Raw genomic sequence first — 24,252 nt, 5'->3', positions numbered from 1 at the left:
AGCATAGTTTCATGAAAGAAACTAGTTTTTCATTTTTAAGATGTGACTACTATGGATAAAAAAGGGAGTCTACTAGACTCTAAAAAGAGAAATTCTACCCCCAAATTCCTGGTAAGTTAATAACTTTCCATTTTGCTGAGATCATATTTTCATTTTCACAAGCATTCATTGGGTCTCTAAGACAAGTTAGGCATAGGATTACCATCAGTAATATAAGCTGTATGAAAAAGAAAAAAAAGGGGCTGGGGATGTGGCTCAAGTGGTAGCGCGCTCGCCTGGCATGCGTGCGGCCCGGGTTCGATCCTCAGCACCACATACAAACAAAGATGTTGTGCCCGCCGATAACTAAAAAATAAATATTAAAATTCTCTCTCTCTCTCTCTCTCTTTAAAAAAAAAAGGTGACTTGCACTTGAAAACTTCCTAAGATTCATAATGTTATCTTTCTTAAGAGCAATTGTCAAGACTTGTTTTGTTATGTTTGAAAGAGGTAAGTTGGGCTGCATTCTTGACCAATAAACAGGGCTATTTTGCCTGTAATATCTGGAAATTATTCACATCAAAAATTTGATTTTAAAATAATAGTTTAGATTATGGTTGTTTCATCTGTAACAACATTCCAGGTACTTCATTTACTGCTTAAATAAAAGAAAGGAAATAGAATTTTCCTGAGCTCAGAAATAAGTATTAAAAAAAAAAGCCCACATTAAAGAATGAATCTTCATCATACAACTACAAACCCAACAGTGAAACAAAGGAAATTCACAAAACCATATTCTGAGGCTACTGGACTATCTGAAGGTCTATGATAGTGCAATGATCACACAAGAGTTACATTTTATATGCAATTGTTCAGCCATAAACATGAGTGATGCCTTTGTTAGTCTCTTTTCAGAATCCCATAGACTCCAATCTTTTCAGAATCCAGGTCACATCCCTCTCATCATACAACACTCTGAGCAAATCACATCTCAAGGGCTACCAAGCCCTGTCTGCCTCTGATAGCCAGTCTCAAGATTCGTTTCCTTGCCTTTCTACCCACCTACCAACTTATGCTCTGGGTCCTAAAATCCTCATCTTGCAAAGCTTGAAAACTGTAATCCCCTTTGAGAAAATGAATAAATTCCCAATGACTGCTTCTATTTGATTTGGTTTTTACCCAACTGTGCTTACTATTTCCAGCGTGCATTTACTGGCCCTGTCTGGAATATATGCCCTAGGTTGCTCTCTCTGTCAAGGTACGAAGCCTGCTCCCAGTAATTAAAAGTAGAGCTAAACCTTCAAATGAGACAACTACTTTGAACAATATTCACACATGTGGCTCCCATGATCATTTTGATATTTCTATGCTCCCCAAGGAAAATTGTGGGATTTAACTCCCCAATCAAAACAAGGAATCACCATTTTTCCAAAGGGGAAAAAATACAAACAAACCCTAAATAACATTTCGAACCATCAGTGAGCCAAGTCCCAGGCTCCAGTCTGCACTTGCAATAGACAGATGAGATCAAGCCAAAATCGAGCACGCAGTCCATCAGTACCCACTGATTCTGTGATTTCCAACTCTGTCCTGACCTCTCTGGCCTTCAACTTTGTTGTCAAACCAAGACTATATAAAGGCACTTTCCAGATCTGAATTTGCTTTGGGCCTCTGAAATAACACAGAAAACAATGCTATCCCTGAACTATCTCTGTAGGCCTTGCCAAAGTAAAACCCCTGATCAAAGACCATGAAATGAGGGGGAACAATTAAAAAGATCTCTAAGGTCCCCTTCCTCATTCTGATTCTCAGTTTGAGACAGTAAGGCATGACTAGGCAATTGGTCATAAAACATTAGTGGGTCTCAAAGCTCTAATAACTCTGTGCATCCAATGACCAATTCTGCTCTAGCAAAAAAAAAAAAAAATGCTTCATTACAGGTTTTTCCAAGCACTGCCCCAAACCATAGAATGACTCTACTACACCAGCACAGCAAGTCCACTGTCTATGTTCAAGAGCTCCTCTCATTTTACCAGCAACTCACCTGCTCAGAGAATACCAACTCTGAGCTCCTGATCTCTCCAAGCCACCAGACACACTCTGAGCACCAAGGACAGGTTGAAAAAGCCACACCTACCCTGAGCCACTGCTTCTCTGTGAGGGCATCGCTGTAGTCCACGTCACGACGCTGGCGAGACCCCCGACCAAATATTTTCTCCTCCTCTTCTTCACAGGTCAGCCTTTCTACTTCGGCATCATCCTTAATAATCCAGGAGGGCAGCTCGTCTTCCTCCATTAATCGAGGCTTGCGTTTTGGATTCCGGGCATCTTCCCTCCGCCGGTCCATGTCCATACGCTGGAGATACAAATAAAAGAGTCACCAAAGGTAAGGAGCTTCTGGGGGCTTCTGTTTGGTAAGTATAAACTTCACAGGACCTACAACTTTCATAAGGCGTTGTATATGGCTGCAGGGTCCCTTTCAGTCTCTTTTATCCTGATTGACTTGTTCTGCCCATCCCTAAAGCACAGTATCTAGGGAGAATTTTTACCAAGTCAAATCCCTTCCCTTCCTCTGAACCCATGTTTTGAATTTAGTTATGCATTTAAAAAATACTCTTTTAAGAATTCCTTTTCTTAGTCTTCATGCGTGCAAAGCTTCCCGTTAAGTAATTGTGAGAAAATTCAAGGTAAGGGGATGCATCTTAAAAATATGAGCCCTGACTGTACAATTAATTATTTTCCTGAAAGAATTCTTTGAGCATATAAAAAAGAAAGTTCATTAAGAACATTTCCTTTTATTTGAGAGGGCTCATGCTTTTAATTAAATAACTGGCAGGGAGAAAAAGTAACCCAAGATATCACTGCAGAATAGCCACCCATAATTGGGCATGTGGAGGGAATATAAGAGGTTTGATTAAGTCAGTTGTCATGAATGCACTGGATTTTCATTATACAACGGGCACTATCAGAGGGATACTCTTCAATTTTTACTTTTTAAAAGTTTAGCTTGTATAAAAATATTATACCAGAGAGAGAGAGAGACCTCAGAGATAACCTCATCTCCACTGACCACTGACCATGTTCTATGTGAAACAGCTTCCTTTTATAGACTGCAAAATGCCAACATCCCCACCTCCTGCTCTTTTTAAAAATCTAGTTCACTTTTAAATAAATTGTCACATACTTGGCTTTGAACTAAACAATCTGATAAAAAAGAGTAAATAAAACTGTCACCTGAGTTGCTATATACGTTAGTTATATTTATATATCACTCGCTAGATATATTATTTCCACAATCAAAGAGACCATTAATCATTAAGTTATTTACCTTTCCCTTTCTTCGGTTCTATCGTACTGAAACAGGGATTCGATATATCATTTTTCCTTAAAAACTAAAACTGATAAAATGTAAATGAAGTATCTACTACTCAAACCCAAATGTGACCTGTACAACCTATTTATAATTAAAGGTCAAAGCTCCTTAAACTATGCTTTAACATTTTTGGAAATCATTATATTTCCAGAATGGGGTAGGCTTGGGGACATGGTGAAGTCTCATTGGTAGATAAAAGTGGCCAACCTGCTCTGTCATGTGCTATACTTAGCTTGCAATGCTCTGCTTAATCCTGCCTTCTAATGCTTTGGTATCAGAAATGGGAGCCACCAAACCTTCAAAATTAGCTCATAGAGGATGCTTCGTTTATAGAATGATCTAAAGAAGGGTTGCATGGGGCAACCTTCTAATGGTTGTTAGATAACTAATAAGAAAAAAAAAAAAACAACTTTTGTTAATATCCTATACTGAGAAGACCAAATATGGCCACTCCAATTTTTGGTCATACTGCTACTATTACCTATGTGTTTTTCCACAACTGAGAGTACAAATATTTGAGTACAAATATTTTCTGGACTAGACGCAAATCATGTAGTGTGCTTATCTAACATGTATAAGGACCTAGGCTCTCTCTACTCCCAGCACCTACACACACACGCACACACACATACACATACACACACAGAGCAAATTGCATAATTTGCTTCATTTTTAGGAAAGGTAGATGCAATTAGAGATTCTACTTGGAAAATACCAGTACAAAATCTTAAGTCAACATTTAAGAAAAAGACTAATTTCTTATTTAGTTACACATAAATATTTGTCTTAAGACTTGATGATAAACCTGTATATACCGGTACAATTATTTTAAAAAGTATTTCTTGCCTTTGTAGAAAATGTAGCTTGTGAAAGCAGAGTAAAATATTTCAGATATATATCTTGGACTGTCAAATTACTTTTTTGGGGGGTGGGGTGGGTAACTGGGGATTGAACCCGGGAGCATTCTACCAGAGAGTTATATCCCCAGCCTCTCCTTACTCCCGCTTTTTTCTAAATTCAAGAAAGGGTCTCACTAAGTTGCTGAGGCTGGCCTTGAACTTAAAATCCTTCTGCCTCAGCCTCCTGAATAACTGGGATTAAAGACGTGTGCCACTGAGTCTGGTACAAAGAACTTTTTAAGGTAAATTCACACAGGATATAAGGTAACTTTTTCTGAAGTCAATTTTTAGAAGTGATATAAATGTTTAAAAGAATGGTTCTAAAGAAACGGCTTATTATGTGTTGTTTAGTGTCCATGATATAAAACCAAATGATAAATTTATATTAATTTTAGAAAGAACTTATTTCTTTATAATAATGGATACAGTGTTTAAATATTTGAAACCTGGAGACTTATTCTAGCTCACATTCCATTCTTGTTTCTCACTAAACTTTTTAATCAAGAGTAGCTGGCAAGGATTCAAATTTTACTTCCTGCCCCCTGGTGGAGGTGCTAATGAATAGTGAATCGGACAAAGACAGCCAGCAGATTAGGTTTTTAAAAAACCAAAGAAAATTCTGCACAATCCTCAAAATAGAAGCCAACCTTTAAGAAAAAGGCATGAAAAATCACAAATTCAAAGCATCTAAAAAAATGTGTTCCCTACCAGTCTCACCTATTATAAGACTGTTCTTCATGTACCATATTCCCAAGTGAAAAGAAACTGTATCTTGGGCAGACATATACATTTTTTCCTAAGATTTTCCTTTTTTTTGGTACTGGGGATTGAACCCAGAGGCTCTTAACCACTGAGCCACATCCCCAGCCTTTTTTATTTTGAGACACGGTTTTGCTAAGTTGCATAGGGCCTTGTTAAATTACTGAGGCTAGCCTCAAACTTGTGATCCTCCTTACTCAGCCTCCCAAGTCTCTGGGATTACAGGCATGTGCCACTGTGCCCAGCTCTGAGGATTTTAATTTCTATAAATCTCATCCCAAAAGTAAGGAAGGAGAAGTTTCTCTTTCCCTTATTTCAGGGCAGCTGATGAACTCTCCATTTCTGGGCCTAACTTCATTTCTATACTGGCAGGCAGTTTATCCTCTCCACATCACAAGAGAACTTGGACCCACAATCATGCTAAAGTGTTGCCAATCAGCGATCAGCTGGGAAATTGAGGACCTCTCACCTGGGGGTTCTCCAGTCACCTATATTTTAATAAGTTCCTTAAAGAGAGAGGAGGTATCTCTTTCTGATGTGTACCCCTCATCTCCTGAAATAGAGAATAATCCATACATGTGGTGAACAAAAGGAATGAAGGAATTCAGGTTTTACAAAGGTCTTACCAACACCCCATGTTGGTCAGCAAGTATTCTTACTGCTCTCTCTCTCTCTCCTGGGTAGGGTGGCTTACTTAGGGGAGAGCAGAGGAAGCATACACCCCAGTTGAAGAGTTTAGGAGTTATAACTACCTGAATTTTCCTGAGAAAGAGTTAATTGCCAATTATTGTAAACCATTATGTGTGGACACAATCAGTGCTCCCTAGACAAAAATCACACACACACATGCATGCGCACACACACAAAACCCCACAAAAATAACGTAAGCATCTACACAGCTGCAGCTCCATTCTCAAAGACTGTCTAGGTTGGAACAGCAGAAATTGCAAACCCTCTGGGTCATATTTGGCTGCAGTTGTATTTTATTTGGCCTGCACTGTTATACAATAACAATAATAAAAGCTCTGAATTTAGTTGCAAACATTCTGAAATCCAGACATTGCATATTAAAAACATTGATTTCCACCTTTTCTGGAAAATTTGTACTTTCTGGCTATGTAGGTCTCACATTTCTACCTGGTCATTCTGTTCTCAGACATAGCACCTCCAATACTTACTCTAGTTGCTTTCCTCACACTCAGTAGATCTAGCTTATCTGAGTTCTGAGGGCATCTCTGATTCCTGGGTTCTGCAGCATTATACTATCAAAGCTATGGTGAACATGTATTGACTCCCTTCACAATCAGGCTAAATGTCTTTGATGAAAATAAAAATGAAGGTACTAGAGGAAACTTTATATATCCAGATCCATCTTATCTTCATAAAGCCTAACATTTTGCAAGTATCACCATTCATTCAATAATACCTAAAGCAACTAATACACGCAAAGGGCTGCTGTGGTCACTGAATATAGAGAGTGAACAAAACAGCTACAGCAAAAGCTTTAAGAAGACAGCAAACACCACTCTAATGAGCCACTGCACAGGTCTCCCCAACAGCTTGCTCCCCGCAAACACAGCTTGTACTAGGCCTCACATGTAAACCAAATTCAGATCTCAGGAAAATTACAGAAGCTATACATTATGGAATTTCAAAGTTAAAAACACGGACATTAAATTCTCAGATGCCAAGGTTCTTTTATACCTACTTTGTACCAGTGAAATCCAGGCAGTTCTGTTCTTTATATGAAGGCTAGACCTCCCTTTATACACACCTGCAAGATTCCTATGTGCTTAAGCAGGCTCTCTTGCAACAGTGAGAAGACGCGCACCTGTGTCGTTTTTAGTGGCTGTTCCCTGCTCTGTTTTTGCTTTGTTCTAGTAGGGAGACAGCGAGGGCACAGTTGTAAACTCAAATGTCTACAGGAGCCAGGCAGGTTTCCTGAATGACTCTGGCCTGAGATTAGAAGCAATCTAGGTGTGGGGGGTCTATGGTAAGCTGGAGACCACATGGCCTGTCCAGAGGGTGCAGCTGCTACTCAGCACTGGCCAACCATTTCCACACAGAGCTGTGGGCCTGATACTGCCCAATCTCATTTTTCAAGAGAAGCCAGAAATCAGGATTCTTTTTATGTTGGCAACAAATGCGAAATTTTTAAAAAAGGCTGCGTGGGCCAAACAAAATACGTCTGCAGGCTAAATCCAGCCAGTTTGCAGACTCTGAACTAAAGGAAAGGCACAGGCTTCACAGATGAAGTTCTGCCAGGGCACACAGGCTCCAGGCAGCTTGCTTGGCTAACAGAAAAAGGGGGCAGAGAAGGCAGGCATGGGTTGTCATGATTTTCTGCAACATTACCATAAAAAGGTCAAATTCTTCTTCTCGCCGAGCAATCATTTGGTTCAGAGTCTCATCGTCCGGTACTTCATCTTCTTCCTGGGGTTAAAAACAGAATGATTGAACAGGCTTTAGGAGAAAAGCTGGACAGCTGGGGGGAGGTACAAACAAGTGAGGGGAATCTGTCTTCCACGCCAGGGGGGGCCCGTTTTTGAAGCCAGAAAGAAAAGAGAAGGGCCCCTGCATGTAGTACTTGCCATTCGTATTTTGTAAGCTATTCATATCATCTTCCCAGAGCAAAATCTGTCTAGGGAGGAAATGTGCTGCACTCTAAGAAACACTGCTTCTCCTGGGTGTGTATCTTGATTCTGTTACTTTTAAAACAGTTACTTAATGTCTCCCCGCCTCAATGACCTCATCTATAAGATGGGCGTGACATCTACTTCACAGGGGCTTGTAAGATTTAAATAAGGAAATCCACATGTAAAATTACTTAACATTAATTCTTTTAATTACATGGTCTTAAAGATCGCAAATGTTAATGCTTCTTTTCAAAGCCTCACAAAAAACTTGAGTAAATGAAATTTTGCGACTCAGCACACAGCAAGACCAAAGAAATAATAGATATGTACCAAATATATAAACTTTTTTTGTGTGTGTGGTTCTGGGAATTGAACCCAGCGCCTATGTACATTCAAGGCAAGCACTCTACCAACTGAGTTATGTCCCCCACCCCCAAGTATATAACCTTTAAGACATGTTCAATCAATGATCAATGAATTTAAGTAGGCACTATTATTGATCATGGTTACAGCTGTGGTTGGAACAATTCAAAAGCTATCATTAACAAACCCTCCAAAAGAGACAATTAAAAAAAGTTACATGAAGTACAGAAAGCAATTACATATGGGCTAAAGCTTTTTACTTTATATTATGTTAAACTGGGGCCTATTATCTATCTGCTAATTCCTCAGAAACCAACAGTTCTCAAGTGTTCCAGAAATGTTATGCTATGACTTCCACACTTTTAACAAATGATTCTAAAAACTGGGCATATACTATAGAACTTATTTTCCAAAATAATTTCCATCATATGCTGAGTGGGCTTGTTAAAAATCAAATGGGGAATTTCAGTATATCAGCAGAGGGAAGAAAGAGGAAAACACAGAACTTCAAACATCCAATTACACAAATCATATGTTTAAAATGAGGCAACTGTTTCACAAAAAGAATATGAGTGAACTAGCAGCTTAAATCAGATGACGACGTCAGTTCCCAAGATAACATCTTATGCACTGTAGGAACTTAATAAGTGTTAGAAATGAGTGCAATTCAATAATGAAAAACCTATGATTTGAAATAATAATTACTGCTGAAAAAAACCTGCTATTCTAGTTCACCTCCAGATTGATTAAAGTCAATCTGTCTAAATATTACATTTCATCTGATGAAGACACAGATTAGGTGGAGAGTGGGCTCAGACCTCCTGGTACAAAATATCTGGTGAATGCTTCCTCCAAAAGCAGATGTCCTCCTTTGCCTACTGCCTTTAGATAGAACTCCATGTTATCCTCTCACATCCTACACAATGAGGCTTTGTTGTCCCCAGGCCAAAGATGAAAAGATTCTCCTGTGAACTGGTAGGAAAGCTGCCCCCTGTGACCTGAGTTCCTGGAGAACTGAACGGCTGGGAAGTTGGTAATGCATTTTCCTGGGCTCTCTGTGCCCTAGTACTTCCTGGTGCACCAACTGAAGTGGTGCCAATCCATGCTGCCTTGGATAATCAGGACCAGGGACTTTGACTGTGGTCTATCTGTATCCCCCTTGACTTAACATCAGGACACAGGCTATCCTGAATGTGATAACATTTGTCCAACACACTGGTGGCCTGGAAGGGATGTGGAGCCCCAGCGGGGCTGCTTACAGCTAGAAGCAGCTGGCAGGGATTCACTGAAGGCCCCACCTGGCTAGCCTAGTGCCTGGGAGAGATCAACATCTCCTTTTGGCTCAGGAAGGCTGGAAAACTCCACCCAGGTCAGGGACTATTTTTCACAAGGCCTACAAAAAACAAATGAGCAAAAATGCAGTCGAGATCTCTGGCTGAGTACCACCTCTGCTCACAGGCGCCCTGTGACAGTATACGTCACTCATCACTGTGGTTTTTTGAAATGGCCAAATGTGTAAACGACAAAAATTCACCTGACAAACTGACTCCAAGTCTGCCTCGAATATTCAAATTCAAGAATCAGAAACGGTGAATGATTTGAGATAAAAATTCTGGACCTGTCAAGAGTATACATGTATGTATTTTTCATCATTTTTATGAAACCCAATAGATTAACTAATCAAATATATAAGGCCAACAAACTTAGGAGGCATAATAGCAAAGTGCTTTCCAATTTGCAAAGAATTCATTTCAGGATTCCTTGAGATATAAAGATCTACTTCACATTTGAATTCATTTCAGAAACAAAAAAGTATGTGAGCCTTTTAAAAGAATTTGGTTTTTAATTTATAGAAGACTTCAAAAATACATATCCTACTTAAGGCAAAATGAGATTATATCTAAATATATGTGTTGAAGATGGTATTCCATGTGAATATATAAGGTAAACTATGCTTCTGTTTATAAGTGTGGGCACACAAAACCAAATTTGTCCATCCCCAGCCAATTTTAGGGTAAGGACTGGTGGTGGTATTTTATAGTTTTCTAGACCTTATAAATATGTTTTTAAATCTATTTCAAATTCATTTTAGATTTTTTTTTCTTTTTGTGGTGCTGGGAATTGAACTCAGGGCCTTGTAAATGGTAGGCAAGCCTTGTACTGCTGAGCTATATCCCCAGCACCAGAATGAATATTCAGTAAAAAAATGACTAAAATTGGCAATCTGTAAAATATACAAATGGACACCAAAAGATTCCCTAAAAGAAATGTAATCATCACATTCTTTGTACAATCTTGGCAAATAAAAAAGATTTTTTAAACCAGTATTTTTCTCAGCCTTGGGTCAGCTCTTAGAAAAAATTTTAAGGGGAGGTTAAGGTCAAACTTGAACTAAATGAGCTAGTCTAGATGTCTGTGAAGGTTTGTCCTACAAACATGTTGAAGTGCTGTCATCACTGACCAAAAGGCCACAGAGACCAAAGGCTCTGGAGGGCCAAAGAAGAAAAGGCAAAGTAGGACACACTTCCAGGTCTCATCTGGCTGAGTTTGTACCTGCCAAGAGCCCTACCTGCAGTATGGCATTTGCCCTACAGGAGGCAGCATTTAGTACACAAGACTGTGCTTGATGGTGGCCTTTTGGGCCCTCTGGCAATAGCTTGCAAGACATTCATTTGGATAACTTTCAGAGGTTTACTGTGCTTGGGATATAAGACAGCAGCTAATTTATTCATTTTAATTAAGTCCAGCTTGAGAAATTCTTTAAAGAACAAAGGGGTTATTCTTAGTCCTTCAGAGACAAAAGGTCACTGTTTGATTTCATAAACTTGGCTTCTTCTAATACCTCATTTTCTTCTTCATGCTCCAATATGGCCTGCAGGAACGCCCTCCGCTCGTGGCTCGAAGACTTTTGATCAAACATGCCCGCCTGGATAACTTTCTGATCCACATTCAGTTTGTATTTTGCAGCTGCAAGAATCTTCTCCTCCACACTGTTCACCGTACAAAGTCTCAGCACTCGGACCTCATTTTGTTGACCAATGCGGTGAGCTCGGTCTTGAGCTTGCAGATCCTGTTTGCAAGAACAATACACTGTGAGGACAGAGGTGCCTGGATTAGCCCTGCCAACAAGCCCCTACATAAGAGGGAAATAAGTGGGCACTATTTAATCCACCTTTTCTAGGGTAAGGTTTTGCTTACATTTTTAAAATACACAAGCTACTTTCTTTAGAAAAATCTGAGGTCATTCCTAGTTGAGGAAGTTTGATTTAAATCAACCAACCCAACCAGAAAATAACACCTCAGGTTTTGAAATCCATGTCTCAGAATATTGTTTTTCGCCATTTATTATTTACATGCATGCATATGTACATTATATATAATGATTGCTCAGCTAGCCAACTTCCTGGGACCTAACTTTATTGAAGGCTTAGTCTTTAGTTTAGAAAATGAGAAGGACTGCTAGGGACTCAGTAAACTGATGAGCTTTTGGGGATAGAAATTTGGCATAATGTACTAAGATGTTAAAATTGAGTATGGCTTGGATTCAGAAATTGCGCTCCTGAAAATTTGTCCTAAAGAAACCACCATGAATATGCATAAAGATTTATAAATAAAAATGTATCTTCTCAGCATTAGTTATTATTTATCATGGTTTTAAAAAGTAAACATTCTACAATAACATATTGATTTAAAAAATTATGGTATTCTACTGTGCATATATACCAACATAGTAACATAAAAAAATTATCCTGTAGAAAATTTAACTACACAAAGCTATCAGTGCAAATTGTAAGTTATAAGTGAGTTTGTACATTATGACCTCATATGCATTTTTATCTAAACAAGAAAAAGGACAAAAACCAACATGCCAACAATGTTCCTATTGCCGAGTATTAAAATCATAGCTGTTGTTTAATCTTGTTCATTTTGCTTATACATGGTTTAACATTTTTTTTTACTTGAAGCATGTTAATCTTATAAGAAAAAGGCATTATTGAAATCTTTAAATAAAAACCTTTATAAGCCTATGAGGTAGTTACCTAATTTTACAGCTACTCAATAAAAACGTCCTGTTTATTCACTGTAGTCCAGGTGATGGTCTCTGGACTGATACTAGTTACTTGTAGACACTTGTCCCTCATCAGATTGTATATATATTTTTAGGGCAAAGGTTATTCCCCATTTTCCACTTTCTTGCACCGTGCTTTGCAGAGCTAACATGTAACAGCTGTAAGCCTCTCCTCTTGACCAGCTGAGCTTTTTGGTCATCTGCGTAGCCTAAGGAAGCAGCAGAATAAAGTCTGCCTGGGAGATTCGTTTTTGTTTCAGGGACCTTTGAAATTAAATGACTAATATATAAATATCTTCTGAGGACAAATTTTTGCCTTAAGTTAATGCAACTATCATAGTGCTGAACCACGAACCTAACCGAAACCCATCCCAATTATTTTCTAAAGAGGAGAATGAGGTAGGTAATTAAAACACAAAGGTGATGGTGGTGGGCAGGGGGACCCTGAACACCCTTCTCCAATTGTCCCTGTCTCAACACATCTTTAGCACAAACAGTTAAGCAGCAGCCAAATGACAAGCTCTGTGTCATCAACCCTTTCACCACTTCCTAGAACAAGGGTCAGCAAACATTTTTGTAATGAGCCGAAGACTAAAGATTCTAGGCTCTCTGGGCTAGGAGCAAAAATGGTGCAACTGTTCTTGCCAAAGGCTACTGTCCCTGCCCAACCATTTTACATTGATACCTAAAAATGTGAAAAAACCATTCTCCAATTTGGGGTTGCACAAAAACAGGTGGCAGGCCAGACTTTGACCTTGAGTCATAATTTGCTGATCCCTGATCTTAAAGATGTTCATTAAAACCACAAAAGAACTAACATGCAAGTGAGCCTATGAGTTCCTTGGCCAAAAATGGGGTGGAGGATATTGTAACAAAGAATTGAGTGCTGTAATTATTGAATGGATTGTTCAATACTTCTGCATCTGAATCAGTGGTCTGAAACTTCATCACCCTGATGCAGAATGATGATACTTGAACACAAAAGCACAGTTCAGAAGAGGGCCTCAAGGAAGCTGAGTGGCTAACTTTTCTGAAGCAGCCACATTATTCCAGCTCCATGGGTTAAAAAATCAACCTGTTTCTAATCAATAGTGTGAAAATGAGCAACTCTGAGCAGTTTTATTGCTAATTCTACATTCATGAGTTCTACCTTTGCTTCTAGGTAGGCCTCTTTATCTTCAATTTGTTAAACCCCATTTCCTCTCTTTGCCTTACTTTTGATTCAGTGCAATAGAGAAAACTTACAGAAATGTCATGCATGCTGAAACCAGGGTGGTTTAAAAAAAAAAAAAAAACTCCACTGTGTTCATTTTGGGGCTGTGAAACATGTATTAGCAGGGGCTCGGGGGCTCTGTGCTCTTGAGCAATCTAGTTTCTTTAGGTGCAAAGTATTACCTGGAAGAAGGTGTGCAGAGTGCCTAGCAGTTTCTGGAAGAGTTGTAGCTTAATAAAAAGTTAGTTCTCTTATATTTTCAGTGAAAGCTCAGTACTCATCCAGATCACTCTGAGATCACTCATTTCTGAAAACAAAAGTTTGCCCAACCTAATGGCCATGTCTGAATGACAAACAGGCAAAATTGGGTCAGCCTAGATTATTGAATCAGGTGGAAGTGAACCCACCTATGGTAGATGCAAAAACTGGCAGAGGTGCTCAGTTCGAGGAACTCATGGTCAATTAGGACAGAAAAAATTGGGGGTCTTTTTTTTGCTGCCAAAATTTTAGCTCACTTGTAATTACAAGAGAACACTTCAAGTCCCCAGGCAATTTAATTTGGTTCTGGAGGTCTCCCTTTAGCTACTGGTCAGAAAAGTTGTGCCCTCAAAGTTTGCAACAGAGAAGGAAAGATGTGAGGAGGGAGGGAGCAGAAGAGGGCACAGATGTCTCAGAATTCTTTTCCATGGGAAATCAGCATTTCCAGAAAGAGAGATTTCCTTTGGCCCTTAGATTTGACACTGTGCCAGTGAAGATGAACATCTGAGAAAATCAGATCAAAGACAAAAGACAGCAAACTCTCCATTCATCTTCAGATGGTCAGCAATAAAGGCAAAGGTACCAGCAAGTGGAGTAATCTAAATGTCCAAGCAGAATGAAACTCCTGGAGCAAAGGGATCACATATTCCTTTTCCCTAGGGACCACATGACAGGAACTGCACCTGTGCTTACAGAACAAATACTGAATGCAAAATTGTAAAGAGGGAAACTGCAGATCTCTCACGTGAATGTGAATTCTACCTGCGCTCTGGGATGCAACGTGGAATATCAAAATACATATAACATGCTTCCTGAAGACTTGGAACTAACAGACTGTGCTGGTGGCTCCCCATGCTTTTCAAGGTCAGAACATTGCAGTGGTCATTCTATGTGAATTTTTTCATTTACAGAGAATGACTGGGGAGCATGTGCAGTGCCCAATGCAAGAAGGTGTGTGAGCCTCTCAGCATCTCCCAGGAGCTTTACAAGGAAGCACCTAGAGCACTGAATAGGAAACTTGGGGGTGGGGCAGTAGGAAACAGGAAGTAGGCATATTCTTAAAATGCATCCTGAACTCTACTTCTTGCCCAAAACAAATGCTCTAAGTCTTTTTGCTCAACCTTCAGAGAAGCCAGTGAGATGGTCAGTGATACTGGAGAGGAGGCACAGCTCCTCCTGAGGAACCTGGGTGAGGTGGATGTACAAGTTGTAGAATTCCTATGCAACGGTTGCATTTTCATTATGTCCATGATCTTACAGGCAGATACATCACCTCCCATGGCAATGTCGGAATCCAGCATCACAAAGGATGCATTCAATATGTATTTTTTAAAATCCATCTAAATACTTCTTTAAAAAGATAACTCCAAACTTACCTGGTAAAAAGAATTTACAATGACAGATGTTCCATAGAATATGAAAATATATATTCACATATACACACACACACACACACATATATACACACACACTATATATACTACACACACATACACACACACACACACACACACACATAGATATTTGGTATTGGGTACTAAATTCAGGGGTGCTTAACTACATCCCCAGTCTTTTTTGTCTTTTATTTGGAGACAGGTATAAGTTTCCCAGGCTGGCCTTGAACTTGTGATCCTTCTTCCTCAGCCTCCTGAGTCACTGGGATCAAGGGCATGCACCACCACACTTCGCTCATAGGATATTTTTTCCATGATGATATTTTAAACAAAATACACAAAATAGAAGATTAATTATCATATACTAATTGGCCTTGAGGAAGTTACTTAACTTGCCTGGAACTCAGCTTCCTTGACTGTAAAAGATGCAAATACTAATGTTAACTATACTGTAGGGTAGTTTAGAAAACTGAGCGAGGCAATGCACATGAAGGGGGGTTGGCACAGAGTAAATGTGGTGTGAGTTGCTATTATTGAGTTTTCTTTTTTTTTGGTGCTGGAAAGCAAAATCAGGACCTCTTGCATGCTAAGCTCACATTCTACTACTGAGTATAGTGGAACATTTTTGATTTATCCTTGACCAGATGTAATTTGCTCAAATGGCAATCCTGGGAGATGGGATTAAAATTTAGCAGGAACTCAGTTTTTCCAACCCAATCTTGAGCTCTTCAAAGGCCTGTGTATGACAACCCAATATCTATGCTCCGGGGGAGATAAGGAAAGAGCTATAATAATTGGCTGGGCTATTTCTCCTTTGGAGAAATGGCCTAGTCGTTTAGAAATTTGCTCTGTCCCATAAATGTGAATGATGAAACTGATAATCTTTCAGCTTCTCTCCAGAGAGAGGCCTGGGCTCCTGAGTCAGATCTGCCCACCTGATGAGGATTCCAGTCGCTGTCAAAGATGACCACCGTATCAGCTGCCTGAAGATTTAAGCCCAGGCCTCCAGCGCGTGTGCTCAGCAAGAAAATGAAATACTGGGACCCAGGTTCATTGAATTTCTTCAGCAAAGCAGCACGATCTTCAGACTTGGTGGTGCCTGAGGGGATAAGAAAAATAAATTTTCCAATTAACTCCTGTCTGAAAATGGCAGAGAACTAGACAAAAAGGCCTGCTTCCTTGAGACATTTATCCAGACTTCTACAAGTTGGTGAGGTAATCACCAGGGTTTTTATACTTTTGAAAGGAACTCTGAATATTTCGCAATTAAAAAAATAAAAAAGGAAAGATTGTTTAAACATTTCTGACTGGGCACCCTTGCAGCTTAACAAATTCTACAACATTCTTACTCTAATCTAAGACTTAATGGAAACATTTCCTGGATTTATTTCTGGGTTGTAAAATACCAAATAATAATAATAGAAAAACCCACCCACAAACACACATGTGCCTAAAATGGTTATTACAATGGCTTAAAGCAACTTTGCTCACAGGCATTAAAGCAAGGACACTTAGTTATGCCAAGAGAATAAAAACAAAAGGAAAGTTGATTTCTACTACTTTGCTGTTTAGCTCGATATTAGGTATGCTATGGGAAAGACATAAAATATGAATGAAATGTTTGTTATCTGAAGCCACAATAACATTTATATTTTTAAAAATGTAAGCCCTAGTCTGTATTTCGGGTTAACATTCTGCTCTATTAGGTTTAAAGGATGCCACGCTAAAACCAATCAAACATGGTACACCCTTGCGGTGGTTCACACCATGGAGTGTGGATAGTGAATGAGCAGAGAACCCCAATCTCAGGATGTGGAGCTCACTTCAGGGCACATTTGTGTTCCAAAGTGGCCAGTCATTCACATACTATCCATTTGTAATGTATTTATCCAGCCTTTTCATGACATACATTGTGGAAGGGAAAATGAAAACAAAAATACAAAGCAACCAGCACCCCATCTGAATGCATTTCACCAGGGAGTGCAGAGGCTGGGTTCTGAAAGGGGCTTTAGACTGATAGGAAATACATATGCATGTTATATGTTATATGATACTCGCTGACTGGCTGCTATACAAATATTATTTCTACATGTTGTTCTTTTTTTTAAGGGTGAAAACATACCAGCAATTTATTTTGCAGGTTTAAAACATTTAAGTGACTAGCTAAAGGAATCAAGTTACTTATGAGGGTCAAGTTCCCAAATGTGGGGGATCTGTTTTTCACATCCAGTAAAAATAATAAGTACCCTCCTGAGAAGGGAAGAAAATCAATTCCCCACACACAGCAAATGGGGATTAGAAAGAAGGAGTTTGAGGTTGCTCCCCATTTAATGAAGCAAAGTTCTTTAGACTCAGTGTACTTCCTAAATTAGATCTCTTGTTTGGTGAAGCTGGTCAAATCCTCCAGGATGAATGGTAGGAATTTAGATTTGGGGGAGGAGCATTAACCTGCTCTGCTGAGTGAGGTTTTGAACATGTGGAACCCTTTTATTTTCAGAATTGGCTGTCTGAGACCATGGGAACCATTTGTTCATGATGCTGGAGGAAGACATGTTCTGTTTTGCCGTGCAAGCTTCTCTCTAAGGCCTTTCCAGTTACAATAATTTTTTAATTACATGGATTAATGATTCCCATATTTACTCTCGGCCTTAAACTGAAGAAAAAGCCAAAGAAACCAAAAGTAAAAAAAGGGGAAAGAATGGGGCTCCCAGAGGTAATGACATCTGTTTTCTGACAGCAGGATATAAAAACTGTGCATCTATCTACTCTGAGGGTAGAAGTTCAACAGTTTTAATCAACTGAAAAATATCTGTTAATGTATTAACCCATTATGTCCCATCATCCTATTTATGGAACACTTAAAAAACTTAAATTGAGCAACAAATATCACTTATGGTAACTCTAAAATAAATATTTGTTTTTAGAGTCATAGTGTTTTGAGGAAAGTAATAAGTGAATAGTGATAATATGCATTAATGATATATTATTAATGATAATAAATCACACCATAAGTTCTAGATTATGATTTCTAATCTATTTTAATGAAGCTGTGTCAATCTCATTGAGATATTTGCAGAATATAAACTTGGGACCTAGTAAGTTAAGAAGATATAAATAAAACTAATTGGGGAATAGGCCTACTTGGGACAAAATGATTTTTTAAATGCAAAACAAAGCATTGAAAAACAAAAAGAGTGTCAAAATTACTTAGTCATGGAGTTCTCAGGCTCTATGCCAGATACCTCAGGCAAACAGATTCACTATATATCTGGTGTGTATTTAAACTGTGTAAATAGCTGGAAACTTGACAAGCTATAAAAACAAACAAGAAAAGATTCAAACGCTTTTTATGCAAAGCTATAGCATTTCTTATTATAAGGTTCAGAATCAGGTGGGCTTTGTCACTGAGTCACATTCTTGGTCTTGTTTTTTTTCTTTTTTCAGACAGGGTCTCACTAAATTGCTGAGGATGGCCTCAAACTTTTGATCCTCCTGCCTCAACCTTCCAAGTAGCTGGGATCATAGGTGTGCACCACTGTGTCCTGCTAGATTTTCATTTCTATTAAAGATCCTCAAGTCAAGATCTTTACTGATCATCTGCAATCTTTTCAATATTGTTCAGAAAGATTCAAAGGCAAATGCTCCTTGCAGGTGCACAGAATTTACCCTGCTCAGCACTAGCATCAGTTTCATGGTCTTTTAGACTGATGTAGAACATATCCAATTATAAGAATATGATTAATAGCAAGGGCAACTGTTTAGAAAATTACGGAATTTGCCAGAAGGAACACACTAAGAGACTTTCATGATTACTAATTTTAACTGAGTTTCAGCTGCTCTTGGAAAATTTCATCTTCTGAGATAAAACTGTATCACTACCTCTCACTCAAAAATCATTTCCAATGAAAACAAAAACAGGAACGAAATAGTAGCTAAGCCTATTCATACAACCATAATCTTTGCAGAAAATCCTTGCTGAGCTGTCAACAAGTGATTTTTTTTTTCCTGAAGTCACAATCTGAGATATCAAATTCAGCAAAGAAAATCTGAAGACATTTTACTAATTGGTGATGGAGTATGTATGTGGGTGTGTGCAGTTGGAAGGGTGTATAATAATTTATCTGTGTGTACTGATTGATTCTCCAACAACCCTCTGCTCCCAAAATGAATGGCTGCTGTTTCTAGTAGAAGAAGCCTGTGTAGCCGTCTCCATCCATCTGTAGCACTATGCAACTTACTTGTCTCTTTCAACTCAATGAATGATAAGAGCTCTGATGTCTGAACAGCAAGTGGCTCATTTATCTTGTGTCTCCAATTCCTAGTCATTTTCAATTAGTCCAATTAATAATTTTAAACAAGTTCATAATCATTCTTAAAATGCTATCAATTCGGTAAGCCAATACTATTTCCAAGGTGGGGTTTATCTACTGGGAATGCTAAAACTGAGCTCATTTGGAATCAGAAAGATGCAAGTTAAACCCTGTTTTCACCATCTGACCTTTGTTTTCTCATCTGTTAAATGGGAATCATAAGAATAGTGATAAATAAGGATCCACTACTCATTGTAGAGAAAATAAATGATGAAGAAAAATCAATCAATGAAGCAGAGCATGCATCTGCTATTACCTAGGTGTCATCGATGCTCCATAAACATCAGCTGTCAGGACAGTTATTACTAACAACAACAAGGACTGCAACCAATAGACTATCAGAATTTTTCACACTGGCAAGAAAACATTAGAATGAATTGTTTCAAGGAAATCACTTCTTACCAGTTTGATAGATTCAGTTATTCCCAGGTTGCTGGCCTCTGAGAGGTGAGGTTCGAATGGAGGGCCACAAGTAGCAAACATATTTATATAGGACATCTGGCTATAAATCCAGGGGGACATCAAACCCTCCCCTGAGCACAGCGAAAGGTGGAAAGAAAGAGTGCCACACTTTGCCACACTGGGACAGAGGCCGGTGGGGAGCAACCAGTCAAAGAGAAAACAATCAGGAGTCTTGCCAAAAGAGACAGACTGTGGATGATACGTCTGAATCTATAAATTCAAAATTAATGTTTACTTAACCATCCGTCAGCTTTCAGTGACTTTGGAGGGGAGAGGTAAAAGGGCTTTTAAATCATCAAGTCTGCCAGATGGTTAGATTAGTAATACTCCAAAAGGTAGGCCAGACAGAGAATTCACCTAAAAACTCAAATGAGAAAATGTATGAGAAGTTTCAGTTTGGTATATTTCCAATTATATTTAATTAATGGCAAAAGGGAGACAAAATATTGGATTGAAAATCAAATAAAACCTTCTAATCAAATAGAAACTTTAAATTTCCTGTTCACTTAACAATAACATTAATACTGCATTTGATTAAAAAAAAAACAGGTATTAGCAGTTCTGTGATCTTTGTACCCAGGGATTAAACGAATCCTGGCTGTAAATTAGCTCTGTTTCCTCCTCACCACTCTTTGAACACATTCTCACCTGCCACAGTATGAAAACTGTAACATCTTTAATCTCTAAAATGTTATAGCCAGTATTAAATTCATAAAAGTAACTTAGGGAACATTACCAATTTCATCTTTTCTTCCCATTCATATTTGCTAACTAATGTTTATGATGTGGTATTTCAATTTTACTTTTGAAATCAGACTAAATGCTGATTTCGTCTGCAAAATGCAGGGAACAATGAAGTCAAATCTCCTAACAATGTGACACGTAGGTATGTTCTCTTGAGAAAAAGAGAATTTACTGATAGATATAACTGGAGATGAACATTATACTGCTATACTAGAGAAAGGAGACATAGCTTTTATTCCCTTAAAATATATCTTCTCAGGAAAAGGTAAAGGATTTTCAGCATTTTCAACATGATGCATAAGCAACATTTGATCCTAAGAGCAAGGAAAATTTTTAAAATTTAGTGTAACTGTAATACTCATAAGTGACTCTGAATTCATTTGTGTTGGCTTGAATGTAGAACAACTGCACAATGATGTAAGCTTATTGAAAGGTAGAGAATGTAAAAACTGCTACCTAGAAAACTTGTACCTGGGCTCAGGATATAGCCTACCATGTGCAAGGACATGGGTTCAATCCCAGTATCATAAAAAATAAACAAACAAACAAAAAAAAAAGACAAACTTTGATTCTCCTCCTGCGTTTTGACCAAGGCTGGACCTAAGTGCCTCCTCCCTTCATTTTCAGAAAGCAGGGATGCTGAGTCTCCTGCCTCACACACTCACCATCAAGACGCAGGTAAAGGAAGTTCCGAAAAGCAAAGTAATCCTCCATGATGGTCATGAGGGACGTCATCTGGCAGAAAAGCAGCACGCGGTGATTAGTCGCTCTCAATTTGGGCAGAATACGATCAAGTAGCTCAAACTTTCCTGAGGCCCGATACAGTTCAGCCCTGAACCCAAAAATGCAAAACAAGAAGACCGTATTACTGCTGTCTTCTTGAAGGATCGAGTAGCTTTTTGCTGTTCTCCCAGTGTCTTGTATGTAATAAACATTCAGTAAGGAAATGTGGAACCAATGAATGAATACCAGCTCTAAAACAAAGTACTCAGTGGAGAAAGAAAGTATACTATTCATAGGAAACCCATAAAGGGTACATTGTACCTGCTAAGTATGACGGTAGATTCTAGAAAGAAAAGGAAACCCTTTCATGTTCCTAGCCTTTTCACTTTCTCCCTCTAAATTCTAAGTCTTTATGTATTACATGCATAAAAAGGTTAATTTAGGGCACTCAGTGATCAATTCAAATACTTATTGAGTACCTAGTATGTAACAAGCACAATGTTGGGCATGGGTACAGAGATAAACAAAATGGGTGATTATTAACTATGATTAGTCCAATGAAGAAAAGTAGTGGGTCATGATAAGAGGGCTCATCCCAATGTTTGACTCCTTCTTCAGATTAGAGAAGAGTTTGGCAGACCTGGGTGGGCCCTAGCCTGCTGCCTCTTTTTATAAAGTTTTATCAGAACACACAGCCACGCTCACTCATTTATTTTGTCTGGTTGCTTTCGTGCTACACTGGCTGAGCTGAGTAAGGGTGACAGAGACTTCATAGCCCACAAAGCTGGAAATCTTTTCAATCTGATCCTTTACAGAAAAGTCTGCAAATCACTGTGACCTCCCTGAGGAGAGAACATTTTAGCTGAAAGTTGAATGATGGTAAAAGGCATGCAGGTGACCAATGGGGGCCGGAGGCTTAGAGGAGGAGATTCCAGGGAGAGGTGAGACACATGTAAAGGCCCTAAGCAGAAAAGCAGCCGGAGAAACTGGAAAAAGTAATGGTGAGTAAAACCTAAGTGAGGGGAAAGTGCTGAGACAGTACAAAGAAGGGAGGTGGGTACAGGGACTGGCCACGGGGCTCTGCGCACTCCACCGATGTGCTTTAAACAGGGGAGTGAGGTTGGTCTAACTTTTGGTCAGTTTGGTCTTTTTGCAAGATCATTATGGACACTGCATAAGAGTGGCTTGGGAAAGGGACAGGAGTGCTGGCTCGCTGCTGCAGAGCAAGTAAAAAATATGAAGGGACAGTGACAAGGAGGTTGCCATGATATGGAGAAAAGCTAAAGTAGGGCCTTTTTGCTCCATAGTAAACAACTTTTTTTTTTTTAAGCAACAGGGCTGTATTATATGCTATTACAACTTAATTTTAGGGTTAATACTGCTTGGAAAGCTCCAGTGCACATGCAGTCTACAATACTATTACTGGATATTCTGCCTTTTGTTTTGTTTTTTTTTTTAATTTATTTAATTTATTTACTTTTTTGGTTCTTTTTAGTTCTACAACACAGTAGAGGATAATATGATGTATTTATACAAACATGAAATACATCTTATTCTAATTAGGATCCCCAGGCCCTTAGTATGCTACTTTTAATAGTCATATTTTCAAACCTATGTCTTTCTGCTTTCATTCCTCAAAGACCACTGCCCCTCAGAGCCGCACACCCTTAGCCGTGTTTCCACCCTGCAACCCTGTCCAAGCTGCAGGAGTGGAAGTGGCCACAACTTCCAGGGGAAAGCGGCAAGGACAGGCAGGAGACCCCAGTGTTGTCACTCTGCTTGGGTTTCAGTTCCAAATTCTCCCAGTGGCCCTGTCTGTTCTTGGAATCCAGCAAGGACCCCTCTATCCTAAAACATCACCTCTGGAGCAAACCCAACAAAACAGGCTGTCCATTAATGAAATCTTCATCTGTCTGTCGCTGCAAGGATGATTCCCTTCAATGTCCACTGCTAATGAAAAATCTCTTATACAGACCATTCTGGAGTGAATGACTGCAAAATCGTACACATTTATAGCAGATGAGACATTTCCTTTCATGCACATGAATGTTAAATATCAACGTGAAATTTAATAAGATAAATTTTCTTCCAAGCCCAAGCCACACTTTCAGTTAGAAGTGACAACCCTTGGAGGCTCCAGCAACGTTTTAGAACACTAGGAGACTATTAAGTCTATTAAATGAGATCTATGTCCTTAGAATAACCACTTGCTCAAGGCAAGTAGTAATTTATGCCAGTAAAGTAAAAGAGAATGCTGATATCATTTTGGTTAACAACTTCTGCCCCTCCACGGTGGAGCAAGGAGGACCAAGGACACTGGTAGTATGTATTTGCATAATAGGAAAAAAAATACTATAGAAAATGGTAGTGTAAGTAGAACCAATAACACTATATTTTCAAAGAAAAAAAATGTAAGATTTACCCATTGATGACCCCATTTGAATAGCCCAGGTGTTCAGCAAAGGATTCCTTTAAAAGAGAGAAAAGAAGAAAATGACTTTAAAATCTAAATATATTATTGTTGTTGTTGTTGTTGTTGTTGTTGTTATTATTATTATTATTATTATTATTATTATTATTTTGCAGTGCAAGGGATCAAACCCAGGCCTCACATGTGCTAGGCAAGTGCTGTTCCATGGAACTAATATTATTGACCTAATGGTTTCTCTTTTAATGAGTACGCCCTATGGACTCTTATAGTCAAAGGCAACAAAATAATCAATGAACAAGAAAATACTCAGTGTAGGCTGAACTGGAAACTCAGTGTCTTTGAGGTCAGGTTTTCGTTCTGCTCTAAGTGGACTCCCAGAGGAGAACGTGAGCTCGCCAATGCAACAGGCACTGAGCATCAACCAGCCCAGCACAGAGCAGGCATTTGTTTCTGGGGACCCACCCACAAGGAGCTCAGATCAGAGTCTAGGTTGGAGGAAGAGCACAACACAAGCAAGTCAGGATTAATAGGGAAACATAAATGTAATGTGAAAACAGTTACCAATAAAAATAATGGCTA

At 38.9% G+C, this 24,252-nt stretch overlaps 1 protein-coding gene across 9 annotated transcripts in view; it reads right to left on the bottom strand.

The window, feature by feature from the left end:
* The window catches only part of Smarca2 (SWI/SNF related, matrix associated, actin dependent regulator of chromatin, subfamily a, member 2), a 166,292-nt gene that overhangs the window by 55,561 nt on the left and 86,479 nt on the right, over window positions 1–24,252 (bottom strand). For all 9 annotated transcript variants that reach the window (XM_046459484.2, XM_046459489.2, XM_058584031.1 and 6 more), the window contains 6 exons: window positions 23,665–23,711; window positions 21,185–21,351; window positions 15,879–16,042; window positions 10,852–11,079; window positions 7,366–7,443; window positions 2,117–2,335 (listed from right to left, as the gene is read on the bottom strand). In XM_046459484.2, coding sequence (XP_046315440.1) covers window positions 2,117–2,335; window positions 7,366–7,443; window positions 10,852–11,079; window positions 15,879–16,042; window positions 21,185–21,351; window positions 23,665–23,711 — 903 coding nt within the window. The remainder of the gene's footprint in view (window positions 1–2,116; window positions 2,336–7,365; window positions 7,444–10,851; window positions 11,080–15,878; window positions 16,043–21,184; window positions 21,352–23,664; window positions 23,712–24,252) is intronic.

This window comes from Marmota monax, unplaced genomic scaffold, assembly GCF_021218885.2.
Source record: "Marmota monax isolate L192 unplaced genomic scaffold, Marmota_monax_Labrador192_F-V1.1 WCK01_AAM20220418_F8-fsc00059, whole genome shotgun sequence".
NCBI lineage: Eukaryota > Metazoa > Chordata > Mammalia > Rodentia > Sciuridae > Marmota > Marmota monax.
The sequence above is the reverse complement of the archived record's forward strand: the minus strand, read 5'-3'. Positions and strand labels throughout refer to the sequence as shown.